Genomic DNA, 16,129 nt, shown 5'->3' with positions numbered 1-16,129 from the left:
TGCGTGGGAAGGAGTTAGACAAAGCCTGAGCCCGGGAGCAGAGGCAAGCGCTGCCGGGAGCTAGACGGGGCCGTTCTTCCCTCCCCGTCCTCCCCCACCCTCCGGCGAGGGGTACTCGGGAGCCCATCTCCATCCCGCCACGCTGGCACGTTGTCCCGGTCCCTGGGGCTGACTGGGGCGCAGCCCCGTCCCCGGTAATGCCCGGGAGGGAAGCGGCCGTCTCCATCACCAGGTAGGAGGGGGACTGGGCTCTGTGTTGCTGTCATTCCCACCCGCGGGACCTACGCTAAGGTTTGGGATCCCCTGACTCTGCCGGTGCCGGCTGTGTGTCCTGCTGTGCCCGAGTGCAGGGGGGAGTGCCGGGATGCTCGTCCCTGGGGCGCTCGGCGTGGTGATGCTTGGGGTACCGGGGGGGCTGTGGGACCGTGGGGGGCTCCCAGGGCAGGCCGTTGTGGTGACAGCGATGACACCGGGGGACATGCGGTGTGCCGGGACCCCCACTCCCCACGCGGCAGCCGGCTGTCCTTCGTCTCCCCACTGCTGCTGGGGGTGCCGGGGCGGGCGGCAGCCGGGGGGAGCGGCCCGGGGCACGGTACCGCCCCCGCCGCCACCGCCCTACGCATGCTCGCCGCCGCTGCCGCCGCCGCGCCGAGCCGAGCCGAGCGGGACGGGGCCGGACGGGACGGGACGGGACGGGACCGGGCGGGAGGATCCGCCGCAGGTACCGGCGGCTCCGGGGCGCACGTGGCGGGACCGGGTCGGGCGCTGCCGTCGCCCGCCCCGTACCGGCACCCCTGGGTGGGGGGGGGGTTGGGGGTGGTGTGCAGCCCCGGGACAGGCGGCGGGGGCGGGTCGGCCTCCCCCGGCCGGGGCTGCCGCGGGGGCGGCTTTGTCCGGGGCTCGGCCGGGGAAGAGGGGCCGGGGCGTGCACACGCGTGTCCGTGCGTGCGGGTGTGCCCGTGGCCATGTGCTGGCGTGTGCGTGCCCGTGCGTGTGCACACGCGTGTGCCGGGGCTCGCAGCTCCTTCGCGGCGCCTCAGTACCGGGCACGGTGCTGATCCCGCGGGATCGGGATGCTGTCGGGGCAGGGGTGCTGGGATCCTACAGACGGGGCGGGGATCATCGCCTCCGGGCTCAGCACTGCTGGGGGACGTCGGTGACCGCCTGCTCCCGGCTCTTGTCGCCTCCCTTTGGGGGAACTCGCTCGGCTCCAGCTGTTTGCGCTCGGCTCTGCCCTTTTCGGGACCCACGAGTGGCCGTATCCGGAGGCACGGAGTGCCCCACGCCTGCGGGATGTATGCTCTGCAGGGTCTCCCTGGCATTGCCAGAGCTGGGGAGCTCTCGGAATTTTTGGGGCTTCCTGCCCTGCTTCTGCCACATGGGGCTCGGAAGGGTTTGGGGACAGCCAGGTGACGCTAGACCGTGTTCCCCTCAAGTGGAGAGGGAAGGGCTTGGGCTGCCCTGTGCTCCTGCCCTTCTCTACAACCTCCCTTGGACCCCAGGCCCAGCTTGCTCTCACCCCTCACTGCGCCCAGCTTCCCACTGATAGGAGGGGGCTGCTGAGCCCCCCGGTTCTCAGCCTGGTGCCCAGGACCATTCTCCAGCTAACGCTCTCTCTGTAGGGGTGCCTGCACCGCGTCCCCCGCTCCACCAGCCACAGCAACGCCTGGATCCCGCTCCCGGTCCTGCTGCGCCGGGAGAAGGCTGACTTTTACGGTAGGCAGCCACCACTGTTGCTCCCTTCCCATGCGCCTGGGCACCGTGTGCCACCACACAGGCTGTGCCAGGGACAGTGAGTGCTCCAGGTGGCCACCCAACCTGCTGTCAGGGGTGGCATGGAGAAAACAGTCAGCAGCTGAGTTGTAATGCGGGTCCAGGTGCTGCTGGCTCCTCACTGCCCCATCCTCTCTCTTGCAGACCCGTGGCGGTTCTAGCATGGGAGAAGCCTTCCCTGGGCATGGGCAGCGCTAAGGAGCCCGAGGGGCTGCAGGTGCTGAGCCGCCAGGCTGGGGCCGAGGACGCCTGTGAGCCCAGTGCCAGCTCCCCTGGCTGCCCAGTGGCAGGTGAGTGCCTGCCCGGCTCCGGCTGTGCTGCGGGAGCCCGTGCCATGAGGACCTGCTGCGTGGCTGAGGCAGAGTCTCAGGGCACCAAGGCCAACTCAGTGGCAGAGAAGAAGGTGCCATCACCAGCAGGACCAACTCCTGGCACAATTCTCCAGGACACCAGCACAGAGCAGAGTGTGGCAGTAGCAACAGGGAGCTGCGGAGGACCAAGTAGTGCTGCCTCTGCCTGTGGTCCCACAGGGATGGGGGTCCCCAACACCCAGAAGGAGGATGCAGCCCCCACTTCCCCTGTTTCTGATCCCTGCCTCCAGGCAACCAGCGAGGACACGGGGAGCATGCCAGCTCTTGCCAAACATGTGGCATTTGTGGAGCCCACTGCAAGCACTGGGACAGCTGAGCTTCCAAGCCAGGAACAGCCCGAGGACAGCAAAGGGACATCCCTGGGTGCTGCTCCCCAGACAAAGAGCAGTGAGGCTCCCAAGCACCCCCAGGGATGCACAGCAGACCCCCCCAGCACCAGCACTGCGGGGATTGGGGGTCGAAGTGAGGCAGGACCAAGCTCCACTGCTCGTGGCCAGGGCAAAGCTGAGAGGAGCTCAGTCCAGGATGTGGGTGCTGGGAGCAGCCAGCAGCCCCAAACAGCCAAGCAGCTCTGTGAATCCTACTCCTTTGAAGTGACCCCACCCCAGGACACTGGGACACAAGACATGGGGACGCAAGTGGACAGCCGTGTGTCCTTGGTGTCGGTGGCCTTAAGCCCCATGAGCCCCCCATGTGGGGCTGCTGCCTTCACCTTCCCCAAGAGAGAGACAGCCTCTGCAGCCCCACGCCTCGAGCCCTCCAAGAAGGACGCGGAGATGCAGGTGTCCATGCCTGTGGAGACCCGCTCAGTGGCCACTGGGCCGATGACACCAGTGGCCAAGTCCCCGCAGACCTCGTATCCTGAGGTGCAGGTGAAGGGGACGGTGCCGGAGGTGGTGGAGGAGGAGCCTCCGGAGCCCATCCGGGAGGTGAGCTGGGATGAGAAGGGGATGACGTGGGAGGTGTATGGGGCCTCCATGGAGGTGGAGGTCCTGGGCATGGCCATCCAAAAGCACCTGGAGAAGCAGATTGAGGAACACGGGCGGCAGGTGGTGGTGACCCCGCAAACCACCCGTACCGGCTCCGTCAAGGGAGGGCCCCGCAAAGGCGAGGCCAAGAGGCAGCCCAGTGTCTTTCGGGCTCTGCTGCAGAACGTCCGGCGGCCCCGGTGCTGCTCCCGCGCCGGCCCTGCCATGGAGTGAGTTCCTGCCTATGCTGGCAGGGTGGGGGTGCCTCGGGGCTTCTCTGGAGGAAATGGGGATGGGTCCCTGCCCTGGCGTCCTGAGACACCCGGTGCCAGTGTGCAGGGCTGTGGTGGTGATGGAGCACTGCACACTGGGACAAGGTATCTCCTTTCCTGGGGTCCTCCCTGTCAGCCTGGGGTTCCCCCATGAGTGTAGCCCCATGGAGGTGCCCTGGGACATGAGACTGGTGCCCTGTCTTTGTGCTTCGTGGCTTTTTTCAGCACAAGGAAGCACGTGGCTCTTTCCAGTCAGAGGCAGCTGCTCCTGTGTGTCTCCTGCCCGTGGCACAGGTCTGAAGATGGCTCAGGGTGCGTGCTGCTGGCTGCCCTGAACTCTGGCACCCCCAGCAGCAGCATCACTTCCGATGCTGGAGAGACACCGGTGCATCGCCCTGCCATTGCTTTGCCTGTCCAGGGCTTGGCCACACTCCAACAAGCCTGTGGCTGTGCATGTGTGGGTCCCCACAGCCACCCATGGCAAGCACCAATCCCTCAACTTCCCTGTTCTCTCTCACCCACTGCCATGTTGTGGGTGCCCTGGAGCTGGGAGGATGTGGCCACATAAGGCACCAGGAACAGATCTCAAGTGAGAGAGACAGGGGCCAGCCACGTGTGTGATGCAGAGCTGCTCATCCCTGTCACCATGGCTGGAGGTGCTTCGGGAGTCTGTCCCCATGGCCCCCAGCTCCACCTGCCTGGAAGCAGCACATCCTCACCACGGCTGGTGGTGGACATGAAGCCTGCCCTGCTTCCAGGCCTGTCCAGCTGCCCCAGTGGTGCTGGAAAGGCCCCATGTGCTGGGGACATGGGCACGTGTCCCGCTGGGCCCGCTGGCTTCTCCTCTCCGACGGCAGCTGGGGACGCGCCGACTGCAAAACGCTGCCACTTTTTACAGCTGGGGTTTTACAGGGTGGGGGGGAGGGGAGCTTTTACTGAACTGTGTTTGCATTTTTGGAGCTTTTTAAGAGACACTTTCAGCCGTGAACATCCTGCCTGGAGCCACTTCCCCCACGGTGGCCTGTGGGGCTGAGTCCATCTCTTCAAACGCTGTTCCTACGTTGCCTGTGCTCTGCTAGGCTGAAGAGCATTGGGAGTGAAGGTTCAGTCTGCAGGGGGGTGAATATCCCTGTGCTTGGGCCAACATCCCTGTGGCTGGCAGCACCTCAATGTCCTGCCAAGACGTGGATCTTGGCTCCCCCAGCCTGGCCCCATACAGAGGACCAGCCCCATAGTGCCACAGCGGCAAGGGGTGCCCAGGCCTGAATCCAGCATCTGATGGGCAGGAGGCTGCAAACAAGGGGTGCTTGGAGAGCTGCACCATCTCCTCTGGGCAGAAGTGCAGGAGGGCTCAAGGTGCCAGAGTCACCACTGCAACAGTTTTCCCTCGTTAAGGTGAAGTCTTGCCCACCTAAACCCACACTGTACATCCTGGGCTTGTTTTGTCCCTGTGGGGCTGCAAAGGGCTTGCTGAAGTGCCAGCTGGCAGCCAGGGCTGTGGCAAGTGCCCACTCTGTGCCGTGGCACTCACTGGGACCTGGCTCTGCTCAGTGCCTTGGGCTGTGGGACCGGTGCCATGGCCATGCCAGGAAGACCAGGAGCCCTGGGGCATCCCCTTGCCACCCTGCCCCAGGCCGTGCTCACCTCCAGCCCCACACTGCCAAGCTGTGGCACACCAGTGCTGCAGCTTCATCACCTATTTCCTTCTTTTTTTCCTCTTCATTTCTTTTGGGGGTGGGGCGGGGGGAGGAAGGGGCGGGAGGATCAATGGATCAGTCTGTCAATGTGGATGTTGGGTAATAAAACCTTGCACAAACCTCTTCGAGGGGCTGCCTGCACCTCCCTCCCCCGGGGCAGAGAGGGTCCTGGGGACAAGAAGCCCGGCTGAGCAGCACAGTGGCACCTCCCCTCTGGCACCAGCTGGCCCAAAACCAGCACTTCATGCTGGGAGAGATGACTCCAAGCTGACTGAGCCCCCCAGGCAGTTGTGCTGATGACCACAGGACACTGTGACCCCTGTGGAACAGTTTTATTGCCAGACACTGAACATATCAACACTGAAGCAGCTGCCTGAGTCCGGCTCTGGCCCCGCTGCACCCTGTGAGCCCGCTCACAAGTCCGTGGTGGTGAAGGTGGTGTTGAGGTACGCTGTTTTGGTGGGCTTCTTCAGGTTCAGGGCAGCCACCAGCACCTCTTTGTCTGTGGGGTCTGTTGGCTGCATTTTGACCTGCTGCAGGAGGAAAGTGTGGTCAGGAGGGATGGGGACAGAGATGTAGGGCAGGGACACCCGTCCTTCCCGGGAGCTGAGGGCTGTTGAGGGGTGCAGAGTAAAGGACACAAGGGGTCCATGCGGCCCTGGGGACCACAGCAGAGAGAAGAAGATGCAGGGTGCTCTGTCAGGACTCCCAGGTGCCAAGCACTGGCAGCTCTTTGCACACGTACCTCAACCTCAAAGTTGTCATCTGCTGGTGCATTTACTGTATTTTCATCCAGGGAATTAGTGCTGTGGAGAATGGAGGGTGGGAGGTTAAAAAGGACCCAGGCACTGGAGAAGTGAGGTATGAGGTGACAGCCTGTGGCCTTTGGGACCTGCCCACAGAGCTCACCTGGTCACAGAGATGGAGTCCTCGTGGAAGCCCAGGTCGTGAGAGGGATCCAGCGGGTGGTTCAGCATGGGGTTGGCCCTGGTCAGGGATGGGTGGCAGGTAAGTGCTGCCCCTTGGGGCACTGCAGCCCCTGGATGTGGGGACAAGCCTGGTCTCTCCCCACCTGCTGCAGGGAGCCCCCCACTCACCCCTCAGCGTTGTACTGGTTGGTCCCGGGGATGCCAGCTCCCTGCTGTGCTGTTGCAGGGTTGAATGTTGTGGCCACCTTCAGAGCCTTCATGGCACTCAGCTTCCTCTTGTAGCTGCAAAGCCCAGGGATGGGGTGGGTGAGAGGGGCAGGGAGGAGCTGGGCTGTGGGATGGGGTGGGCAGAAGCGGGTTGGAGGATAGGGATGGGTCAGGGGGTGCTGGTGAGGGTGGGGGCAGTGGGGGGTGGTAGATGGGGGGCAGGGGGGGTGCGGGCAGTGAAGTACCTCCTGGTGGTGAGTACCAAAACCAGGGTCATGATGAGTATGAAGATGAGCAGGAATGCTGCCAGTCCTGCGATAATGCCAATCAGCTCCACCTCCTTGGTGGGCTTTGTCACCTCCCCGGGGCCCTGGCACAGAGCAGGGGTGAGGGCACAGTTCCAGCCAGTGGAACCCCCCAGCCAGCCCCAAAGGGGTTGTTGCCCTCTGCCCGTGCCCCTTGCCTGGCCCCACTCACAATGACAGCCAGGCCCAGTTTCACCAGCTCAGCCAAGCCCACCGGATCGGACTGTATGAGTCTGCCAAGGAAAGCGAAGGTGTGAGCAGCTGGGCTGGTTCCAGCACGTGGCAGTGCCCGTGCACAACCCCAGCACTCACATGCTCAGGTCATTGACATCCAGGGCAGTGCCATTGCTGTACACGAAGTAGGCCTCCATCACCGACTTGGCATCCACACTGCAGAATCACAGAGATGGGGGGAGTGTGGTATTGGGGTGCAGGGCATAGTGCCCTGCCCCACAGTGACACCCCTGACGCCACCAACATGTCCCCTTCCCCACCACCACTCACTGGGTGTCACGGGTATCCTCTATGCTTCGGATGGCCACCACGTAGACTGCTGCCTTGGTCACGGTGGTCAGGGCCCTAGGAGCAAGAGAGAAGGGGGGAAGCTGGGCTGGACATCCTGCTGCTCTGCTCATGGGCACAGGAAGCAGATGGACCCCCTGAAGCCCCCTCCGCTGGTGGGGACCTGCCTGGCCCACCCTGTTCACAGTCCATGAAGCTGAGAGACACAGTTGGTGGGTCCAGCCGTGCACCCCCAGCCCCGGCCCAGCACCCCTTACAATTTAATATTTTCGGAGTTACTCTGGACTTCTTCCACCGTTGTCACGAACTGGAGCCGAACGCGGTAGCTCTGATCCACCGTGAAGATCTGTGTGGGGGGACCAGGGGTGAGCAGAGCTGGGCTGGGTGCGTGGTGTCCTGGGCTGGGGGTTGGGGGTGACACTCACACTCAGCACGGTCTGTGCTCTGTGCACCGGTTCCTCACCATCCTCAGCCTCCACCGTCACCTTGTACTGCCCCTTCAGTGATTCATCAAGGTTGCTGGCCACTCTGTGAGGACAGGGACATCAGTGATCCCACTGCACTGCACAGGATGTCCCCTGCCATCCCTCAAGCTCCATGCTACCTCCATCCCTAGGCAGGACTCCAGAAAGGCTTCGTCCCCTTTCCAGCCCATGCTGGCCCAGCAGCAGGCAGGAGCTGAGCTGCATTCCTCCCACCCCAGCCCAGACCCATGGCCTCACCGGATACTCCCGATGTAGGCACCCTTGTCAGGTGTTGTGGACACCCCGAAGAGGTTCTCGAAGGGCCGACTGACCCCGTTGTCCTCCACAAGCACCACACTGACAATGGAGAAGGTGATGGTTCCCCCCAGCCCTGAGTCAGCATCTGTGGCCTGCAGGGATAGGCATGGCAGGAGCGTGGGTGGGAATGGCCTTGGCCTGTTAATGGTGGGGACAAGTGAACAAGGCTCCACGGACTGACAGATACAGGTAGGCAGCTCCTCACCTTCACAGTAGCCACTTGCAGTTCCACAGGAGAGATTTCGGGGACAACCACTGCCAGGAACAGACAAATGGATGGTGCAGTCATGCTGGTGAGCAGCCAGACTCGCTGCAGACCCCACGCCCACACAGTCCCAGGGTTCCAAGCACCCACTGCTGCCCTTGGCCCCATAGCCTTCATGGAAAGCACTAAGTAACCCCAGCCTGGCCCCCGCACTGCTCAGCTCTGCCCCGGGCTTGGGGAAGATCCTTGCTGCTGGTGAATGTGGCAGGGCATGTGTGGGTGCAGCGAGGAGCCCACATGATGTGCCAACCCCAGCTGCTCACCAAAAGTCTCTGAGATGGCCTCGAAGACTGGCACGTTGTCATTCACATCAATAATGATGATCCTCAGGGTTTCTGCAAATGTCCCAAAAGCAGAACTCTGATCATCAACAGAACAGCCCTGCAGCACCATCCTCTGCTTCCTGTGGGAGCTCTGTTCTCCCAAAAGGCTCACGTCAAAAGAACACCTTCCCTCTGTAGCCAAGCCACCCAGCTCCCGCCCCGCTGCCCACAGCTTCTCGAGGGAGGTGGGAGAGGCAGGTCCCAGCACCTGCCATGCCTGGTGGTGGTGGAAGGAGCGGGCAGTGGGGCCGTACCGTTCTGGCTGTAGCGGTTGCCTTTCTCAGTGTACAGGTCCTCCACCCTCAGTGTGAGTAGGACCCTGTCACACACCTCGTAGTCGATGTCCGAGCTGTTCACCAGCACTGAGCCATTGGGTGCCAGCACGAACCAGTCCCAGCACACGTCCTCAGCACTGCTGTCCCCCTTGAAGCAGGCGACTGCCAGCTCCTCGAAGACCAGCGAGTGGTTGGTGTCAGGGTCGAAGGCCTTCAGCGTGTGGATCAGACCCTGCTGTGTCCCGTTCTCAGCCACCGACGCGTCCTGCAGTGAGTCTGGCAGGATGGTGGGGGACTCGTCATTGACATCGAGGATGTGGACTATCACTGAGACGTTGGCCTTGTCCCCTGCATTGTCGGCAGCCGTGTTCTCTGCCAGCACTGCCAGGGTGAAGAACTTCTGCTGCAGCGTGTCATAGTCCAGGGACATCTCAGGGTCTACGGACAGCTGCCCACTGTAGTTCCCCGGCCCCAGGCGGGTTGAGCGGATTAAGAAGTTGCTGGAGCCACTGCCTCTCTCAAGTCGGAATGAAATGCGGGAATTGATCTCTGTCCGGTCGGCATCTGTGGCCTCCACCTCACCCACAAAGGACCCTGCAGGTGGAGACAGACACTGAGTGGGCAATGGGCACTGACCCAGGGCCACTGCTGGTCCCACAAACCTGGCCATGCAACTTCTACCTGGAGAGTCTTCAAAGACTGAGAACTCATAGGACTGGTTAAGGAACACGGGAATGTTGTCATTCAGGTCCTGCAGAAGACAAAGCCCGTGGCTGTAGCCCTTCCAGGAAACAGGATTCCCCACAGCCAGCTGGGGACAGGACTGTGGGCACCTGCCTGCCCACAGGCAGGAGCTACACAAGCCCTCTCCTGCCTCCCTGCATCAGCTATTCACTCTGCCCCCATAGAAAGCCTGGAGACATGGCACCTCTGCCACAGCCAGGGATTCCACAGCCCCACCCTGCCCATCCATCCCAGTTCCAAGCCCCAGCCTGCCCCAGCATGTCCCTGCTTGTGCCCAGGGCTCACCCCCACGGTGATGGTGACGTTCACCGTGGTGTTCAGCGGTGGCTTGCCGTGGTCATACACCATCACTGTCACCACCATCTGTCCACGCTCATCTTCCAAGGCTTCGCGGTCCAGTGGCTCCTTGCTGTGCATCTCACCTGTGTCTCTATTGATGGTAAAGTTGTCGCTGAACAGTCCTGGCAAGATCATGAAGCCCAATTTGCTGTTGAGGCTGTCAGGCTCGTCATTGTCGATGGCCTGAAAAGATCAGCATTTGGAACAGGGCTGCCGGGCACCTTGGGGACAGTGCCTCCCCTCTGACAGCCCTGTCAACCCCCCACCTCTGTTGGTACATACCTGGATCTGTGTACTAACATTCTGCCCCTCTTCCACTGAGATGAAGTAGGAGCCAATGACAACGGGCACCATGTCATTGGCATCCAGCACGGTGATCTCCAGCACGGTAGTGCCCACCAGGTTGCCCCCATCCTTGGCCTGGAGGTTGGCATAGTAGATGGAGCGAGTCTCCCGGTCCAGCAAGCTCCCGTTGTGCACCAGCAGTGCCCCGGTGGTGGCATTCACCGTGAAGATGTTACGGCTGTGGCATACACAGAGCCTTTAGGCCTGGAGCCCACTCTCCAGGAAGATGCCCTGGTTGTGGCTGGCTCTGCTCTTACGTACATGGTCTCGGGGAGCAGCTGGTAGGTGATCTGGCCCAGGACACCGCTGTCTGGATCATAGGCCTAAAAGACAGAAGGAACCATCTGGTCAATCTGTTTCAGCCCTCAGAGCAGTGATGAGTCTGGGGCAGTGGCTGTTGGCAGTGAGCACCCCAAAAATGTGGCCCTGATAGGCAAGGGGTCCCACCCTTGAGTACCCACTAGCCCTGAGTCCTTCCTGTGTGTATGGAGAGATCAGTGCCCTCAGCACAAGCTATACTAGAAGTGCTAGGTGTGACCAGTGCACTGCTTGGGGGTATTAGGTGTGCCCACTCCCTGCTCAGTGCCCGACCGTGATGTTTGGGGAGATGACGGTGCCATCGGGGCTGTTCTCCATCACACTCAGGGTGTAGGTGCTCTGGGGGAACTCAGGGATATGGTCATTGCTGTCGATGAGGTCAATGGTCACGGTGGCCGTGGAGCAGCAGTCTGTAGGGTTCCCCGTGTCATTAGCAATGACCTGCAGAATTGAAAAGGGACTGTGTCTCACATGAGTCCCCAAACATTAGAGAGACCTGTCACACTCCCGCCCAGCTCCCCTGCATCAAACAAACTGCCAGGGCAGAGCCCTGTTCTGCTTTAGCTCCTGAACTCTGCAAGCCAAGGGCCGTGTCCCCACTGTGCCCCAATGGATGCAGGGAGCAGGAACTGCCTCCACAGAGCAGGCCAGCCCTACAAGTCCCACCTGCACCACCATGACATGGCTTATCTCGTAGTCCACTAAGGATGAGTTTTGCACCAGGATCTGGACTTCCCCTGCACCCACAATCGTTGTGGGGAACACAGTGAAGGCGTTGGCATTCGGACCCTGCAGGCTCAGCTCAAAACTGCTGTTGATGCCCTGCCAGGGAGGGACAAGAGCAAGGGTGAGTGGCGCAGCAAGGACAGACACAGGCACCACAACCCAGAACCATGGACAGGCTCCTACCTTGTCTGGGTCATAGGCAACAATGTTGAGGTTGGACACAGGCAGTCTGGTGGAGGAGTGCTCTATGATGTTGCCCGTGAAGTGGTTCTGAGCACTGGCGGAGAAGTTGCAGCTGGACAGGGAGCAGTTGTAGAACTGGGGCTTGTTGTCATTGACATCAGTCACCAAGACTGTCACTAGGGTGCTGGTCTGGGCCACCTTGCCGTGGATATCCAGGTGCTCCTCACGTGCCTGGGGAGGAGGAGAGAGCAGGTTGGAGGGGCCCAGGGAGAGGAAGAGGATGGGGTTCCCCTTGCTATCCCCTACTCACTGTGACTTCCAGCAGCACTTCCTCGCTTGGCAGCTGCTCACGGTCCAGGGGCTCACTCACGGTGATGGTGCCCGTTGTATTATTGATAACAAAAGGAACACTGGCATCTAGGACAAGGGGACAGCAAGAACCAGTGGTAGCCACTGGGAATGGCAGGCCTGGCCCTCTCTCTGCCAGCAGGTCAGGCTAGCAGAGCCTGGTTGCCCAGAACTAGTTTCCAGGGTACCCTTTGCTGCCTGACCACCCCTCCTGCTCATCCCACTGTGTCATCCCCTGCCTGACCCATTCTGCCCCATCACTCACTGGTGATGATGTAGGAGATTTTATCATTCACCCCTGTGTCTTGGTCCATGGCGGTGACAGTCAGCACAATGGTGCCCTGTGGGGACATGGCCATCAGGGAAGGACCTATGACATCTCCAGCTGCCCACAGGCCTGGTGGCCCAGACACTTCAGGGGCAGGGACAGGGGCAGGGACATGACACTGGGGCAGGCAGGCTCCTGACCAGGTCGCAATTCTCAGGCACAGAGCCCGAGTAGGGCTCATTGAGGAACCGTGGGTCCAGGTTGGGCACGTCCTTAATGGTCAGGGACAGGTAAGTAAAGCTCTTCTGGACGGTCCAATTGTTGTGCAGCAATCCCCCGCCATCCTGAGGAGCAGAGCACCTGGCAGTCACACAGCCCCCTTCCCTGGCAACCCTGCACCCCCAGCCTGGATGGTCCCCACCTGGGCGAGGATCTTGATCTGGTAGAAAGTATTCTTGGCATAGTCCAGGGAACCATTGAGCACCACACTCCCATTGGTCAGGATGTAGAAGAGCTGGAGATTGTTCATGTTGTCTGGGATCACCTGAGCAGGGGACATGAGCCTATGTCACCAAGGCAGGGAGCAGAGGTGTCCTAGCAGAGATGGGGGCTCTGTCCCCATCCTTCTGCCAGGCTTGATCCATGGGGACCCCCAACCACCTGGCTCATCCCCAGCCTGAAACTGTTCAGCACCTTGCACCCATTGCCCAAAACCTCCCTGCACCCCCAGAGATATGGGTCTGCCCTGGCCGTGTCCCCCAGCACCTCAGCACCACAGGGGTGGCCCAGGGGTGGGGTTTGGCTATGGTGTGACCCACTCCACAGTGCTCTGTGCTCACCTCCTCGATGCCGTAGCTGACTTTGGAGGCGTTCCCAGTGTCGCTGTCGTTGGCAAACACGGTGTAGACGATGCTGTGCACGCCCGTGTTCTGGCCACACAGCGGGGTGGTGGTGGAAGAGCAGGGGTTGATGCTGGGCCTGGACCCTGCCAGCCCTGCCCTGGCATGTTGTGGCCCAGCAGAGCTGCAGGCACTGCCCAGTGCCAGGGACACACAGGGACGAGCTGCTGCCCTTGCTCAGGCTGGGCAGAGGCTGGACCCCCTCGCTACCCTCCCTGGGGTCCCTTGGGAGCAGAGGCTACACCCCAGCCCTGGAGCTGCTGGATGGGGGTCGGACTCAGCCCCATGCCCCATCTACACCTTGATCCAGTGTCACGGTGTCCTGGGCTGACAGGTAGCTTGGGCACACCCTGAACTCATTGCAAGGGCAGAGTCCCAGTCACATTCCAGCGTCTCAGGGTGACACAGAGGCTCCCATCGGGAATTGCCCTGGTGACAGAGTGCTCCCAGGTGCTGGCTGCACCATGGACAACCCCACACCCAGGCACACTGTCACCACACACCCAGGTGTGGGGTCACACTGTTCCCAGCCTGTTGTTGTCCCACTGCTGGCACACCCATGCCACAAGAGCCACCCAGCACCCCTGCCCTGCTGCCCGTGGGGGCTGGGAGGTCCCAGAACGGTACCTCAGCGATGATGGCATTATATGGCAGGTACTGGAAGACCGGGGCGTTGTCATTGCGGTCCTCCACGATGATGGTGATTTTTTTTGAGACCTACCAGGTGTCAGAGAGGGCACAAGGATGGGTGTGTGGGACATGGTGGCCAGCAGAGCTGGATGCAGTTCTGGCATCCCATGCCCGCCCTGGCTAGCCAGCCAGCATCACCCACCCGCTTCCAATTGCCTTCCCACTGAGCCTTGTCCATGGGGGCTCCCTTCCCCCTGCAGCCACCCAGCCCTTGCCCCAGCACTCACCTCATTATTTACACCATCCGACACTCTGGCAATGATGGTGAGCCTGGCCTGGAGCTGAGGGGACACAAGGAAGGACTTGGTCAGGGCCAATGTGAAGCTCAATCCTTGGATGGCTAAGCCCCAACCTCTGTGAGGACAACTGCCCCTCCAGGAGCTGGGTTCTGAGGCCAGGGAGTGACCCACAGGCTCTGCCCTCCATCCCCATACCCCCACACTCCCACTCAGGCAGGGACATTTGACCCCATCCTCTGCCCGCACCTCACGGTCCAGGGAGTTCCTCAGTGTCACTCTGCCTGATTTGGAGTCAACAGAGAAGTAGAAGGCATCTGTCCCTCCGATTTGGTAGGTGAGAGGGTCGTTGTCAAGGTCATAAGCCTCCAGCTGGAAAGCAAACTGGCCTGGGGGCACAGGCAGTGTCAGCCCCTGCCCGAGAACCCCCCCAGTCACTCCTCTGACACCCCAGGCCCTTCTCGAGACCGCCCTACTCACCCAGCTCCAGGTCCTCAGGCACGTAGAAGATGGTCACGTTGATGATGGGGACTGTGTTTCCGGAAACTGCAGGGAAGAGGAGCTGAGCACCATCACCGTGCCGGGCTCTGCTGGCAGACCCACGTCTGGCAGCACCTCCTCAGCTCCAGCCCCAGCTCCCAGCCGTGGTTTGGGTCTCCACGGCAGGCAGGGGAACCCCCAGCCCTCTCGGCCCTGTGCTCATCCCACACCTCCAGACCACGCTTCTCTTCCAGCTGCAGCCCCCACGCTTTCCCTACTGTCCAGCCCTGCCCTGCCCTTGATCTCCAGTGGGGCAGGCAGCTGTTTTGGGGTTGCAGCTTCCCCCAGGGAATGGAGAAAGAGTATTGGGGGTTCAAAGCAGCTCCAACACCTCCTACCCACCCGTGCCAGATCACCAAGAGGAGTCCTTACCTGCTGCCAGGAGGAAGGGGAGCAGCACCAAAGAGCGCCATGCCATCCTGCCAGGATGCCTGTGGGCACACACCAGGGAACAAGCACTTGAGAGACTGAGGCCTGCCCCCCAAATCCCTCCTGGGGAGCAGCCACCAGGGCAGGAGAGGTGCTGCTGGGGACAGTCCCCTCTGCTGAGCCGGGCTGGTGAGCCAACACCAGGCTCCACACTGCACTCCTGGGCATGGGCTCCCTGAGGACATGGCATGCGAGGACAGGGTTGACCTCCAGGTAGAGGAGACTTTAGGTGTGCCTGGGGGACCCCAGGAGCCTGTCCTGGGCATGGCTGGAGGCTCCACTGCTCGTGCCCAATGGGGCCTCTCCAAGCAGTGCTTGGAGTCCAAGAGTAACCCATGGTACGACCACGGTGTCTCCCTCCTTGTGCCAGGGTCTGTGGGCAGCTCCAGAGCTGACAGACACCCCCACCTCCCCTCCATGCAGCAAGGTGCCCGTGGGGGCCGGGATAGGGGCTGACATCCCTTACCTGTGGCTGTGTCCCTGGGGATGCTGCCTCTGCACTCGCATCTTGACACTGCCAGACCTTTGCCTCCTGCAGTAAACATGTTCATCAATCATTAACTGCAATTAAGGGGTGAGAAATCCCTCTCCTGTCTTCCGTATTCCTTGTTCTCATCCCACAGCTCCCACCCAGCTCAGGTCCAGGCTCACTCCCCAAAACCAAGTCCCCAGGTGTCCATACTGGGTGCTGTCCCTCAGGATTCAGCCACCCCAACCTGCATCCATGGGACCCCAGCTCCCAGAAGGGGCGCGGAGCCTGCAGGGATGCAGAGGGATCCCAAACCTCCCCAGGAGACCAAAGGGGGGTAAGGGAAATGCCCTGCATCCCCTGGGCTGGGGACACTGGGGTCCTACCAGGACAGGGGGTGGGCACCAATCCTGTGGTATGGCCACTGGGGCGGGTGCCTGGGGCCCTCTGCGCCCCCTGCCACCCACTCCCCTCCCCAGGAGCTTGGCCCAGCCTCCCTGACCTACTTCAGACCCGCTAGGGACAAGGGTGGATTGTCCAGCTCTGCTCAGGCAGAAAAGGGCTGGGAGGTGGCGGTGGGGGGGCACGGCAGCCTGTTGGACCCCCGCGTCCATGGCCTTATTCCCTGGGGAACCCACGGGGCCTGGACACTGGAGAAACTCTGGAGTCTTCCCAGACACTCAGCCTGCTCTGAGGTTCCCATCTCACCCTACACCCAGAGAACCCCCAGAAAAGGGGCTACAGGGCACAGGCTGTGACCACCCCTTAGCAAACCTCTCCTGAGCTGGTCCAGGACCACCCCAGCTCCTGCAAAGGCTGCTCCAGGACATTCTCACAGACACCCCGTGAGCTGCCTGGGGTTACCCCCAGAGTCCCCCAGGGCTATCCCGAGGTGCCTCCCCCGAG

General features: G+C 61.7%; 2 protein-coding genes across 5 annotated transcripts; one reads left to right on the top strand and one right to left on the bottom strand.

Annotated features, from left to right (window-relative positions):
• GPRIN1 (G protein regulated inducer of neurite outgrowth 1) lies at positions 1–5,204 on the top strand. Of its 3 annotated transcripts, none has more exons than XM_068206061.1 (3): positions 4–232; positions 1,623–1,716; positions 1,918–5,204. In XM_068206061.1, the coding sequence occupies exon 3, from the start codon at positions 1,958–1,960 to the stop codon at positions 3,344–3,346; it is 1,389 nt and encodes a 462-aa protein (XP_068062162.1). In that variant the 5' UTR covers positions 4–232; positions 1,623–1,716; positions 1,918–1,957; the 3' UTR covers positions 3,347–5,204. The 3 variants fall into 3 exon arrangements, with proteins under 3 accessions (XP_068062161.1, XP_068062162.1, XP_068062163.1); XM_068206062.1 differs by lacking the exon at positions 4–232 and adding an exon at positions 329–721; XM_068206060.1 differs by lacking the exon at positions 1,623–1,716 and having other exon boundaries at positions 1–232.
• A 194-nt stretch (positions 5,205–5,398) lies between these two features.
• Positions 5,399–15,466, bottom strand: CDHR2 (cadherin related family member 2). Of its 2 annotated transcripts, XM_068206059.1 has the most exons (32): positions 15,221–15,461; positions 14,698–14,756; positions 14,266–14,331; positions 14,035–14,174; positions 13,777–13,830; positions 13,487–13,576; positions 12,800–12,889; positions 12,382–12,504; positions 12,161–12,304; positions 11,958–12,033; positions 11,655–11,761; positions 11,345–11,575; positions 11,102–11,257; positions 10,709–10,876; positions 10,379–10,440; positions 10,055–10,295; positions 9,719–9,955; positions 9,371–9,440; positions 8,669–9,283; positions 8,355–8,426; positions 8,032–8,081; positions 7,767–7,918; positions 7,470–7,572; positions 7,302–7,390; positions 7,027–7,101; positions 6,835–6,912; positions 6,695–6,755; positions 6,463–6,587; positions 6,179–6,292; positions 5,991–6,068; positions 5,827–5,887; positions 5,399–5,614 (listed from the first exon to the last, which is right to left on the bottom strand). In XM_068206059.1, the coding sequence occupies exons 1-32, from the start codon at positions 15,310–15,312 to the stop codon at positions 5,495–5,497; spliced, it is 3,999 nt and encodes a 1,332-aa protein (XP_068062160.1). In that variant the 5' UTR covers positions 15,313–15,461; the 3' UTR covers positions 5,399–5,494. The 2 variants fall into 2 exon arrangements, 1 of the variants encoding a protein (XP_068062160.1); XR_011004384.1 differs by lacking the exons at positions 5,399–5,614; positions 5,827–5,887; positions 5,991–6,068; ... (1 more) ...; positions 6,463–6,587; positions 6,695–6,755 and having other exon boundaries at positions 6,847–6,912; positions 7,324–7,390; positions 15,221–15,466.
• Positions 15,467–16,129: the final 663 nt, after the last annotated feature.

The sequence above is a fragment of the Anomalospiza imberbis genome, chromosome 15 (assembly GCF_031753505.1).
Source record: "Anomalospiza imberbis isolate Cuckoo-Finch-1a 21T00152 chromosome 15, ASM3175350v1, whole genome shotgun sequence".
NCBI classification, from domain to species: Eukaryota; Metazoa; Chordata; class Aves; order Passeriformes; family Viduidae; genus Anomalospiza; species Anomalospiza imberbis.
The sequence above is the reverse complement of the archived record's forward strand: the minus strand, read 5'-3'. Positions and strand labels throughout refer to the sequence as shown.

Coding starts and splice junctions, on each gene's coding strand:
- GPRIN1 (XM_068206060.1), top strand. CDS start 198: ATGCCCGGGAGGGAAGCGGCCGTCTCCATCACCAG. Junction 233..1,917: donor GCGGCCGTCTCCATCACCAG/GTAGGAGGGGGA, acceptor TCTCTCTTGCAG/ACCCGTGGCGGTTCTAGCAT.
- CDHR2 (XM_068206059.1), bottom strand. CDS start 15,312: ATGATTGATGAACATGTTTACTGCAGGAGGCAAAGGTCTGGCAGTGTC. Junction 13,577..13,776: donor CGGATGGTGTAAATAATGAG/GTGAGTGCTGGG, acceptor GACACCTGGTAG/GTCTCAAAAAAAATCACCAT. Junction 12,505..12,799: donor TCAGCTACGGCATCGAGGAG/GTGAGCACAGAG, acceptor TCCCCTGCTCAG/GTGATCCCAGACAACATGAA.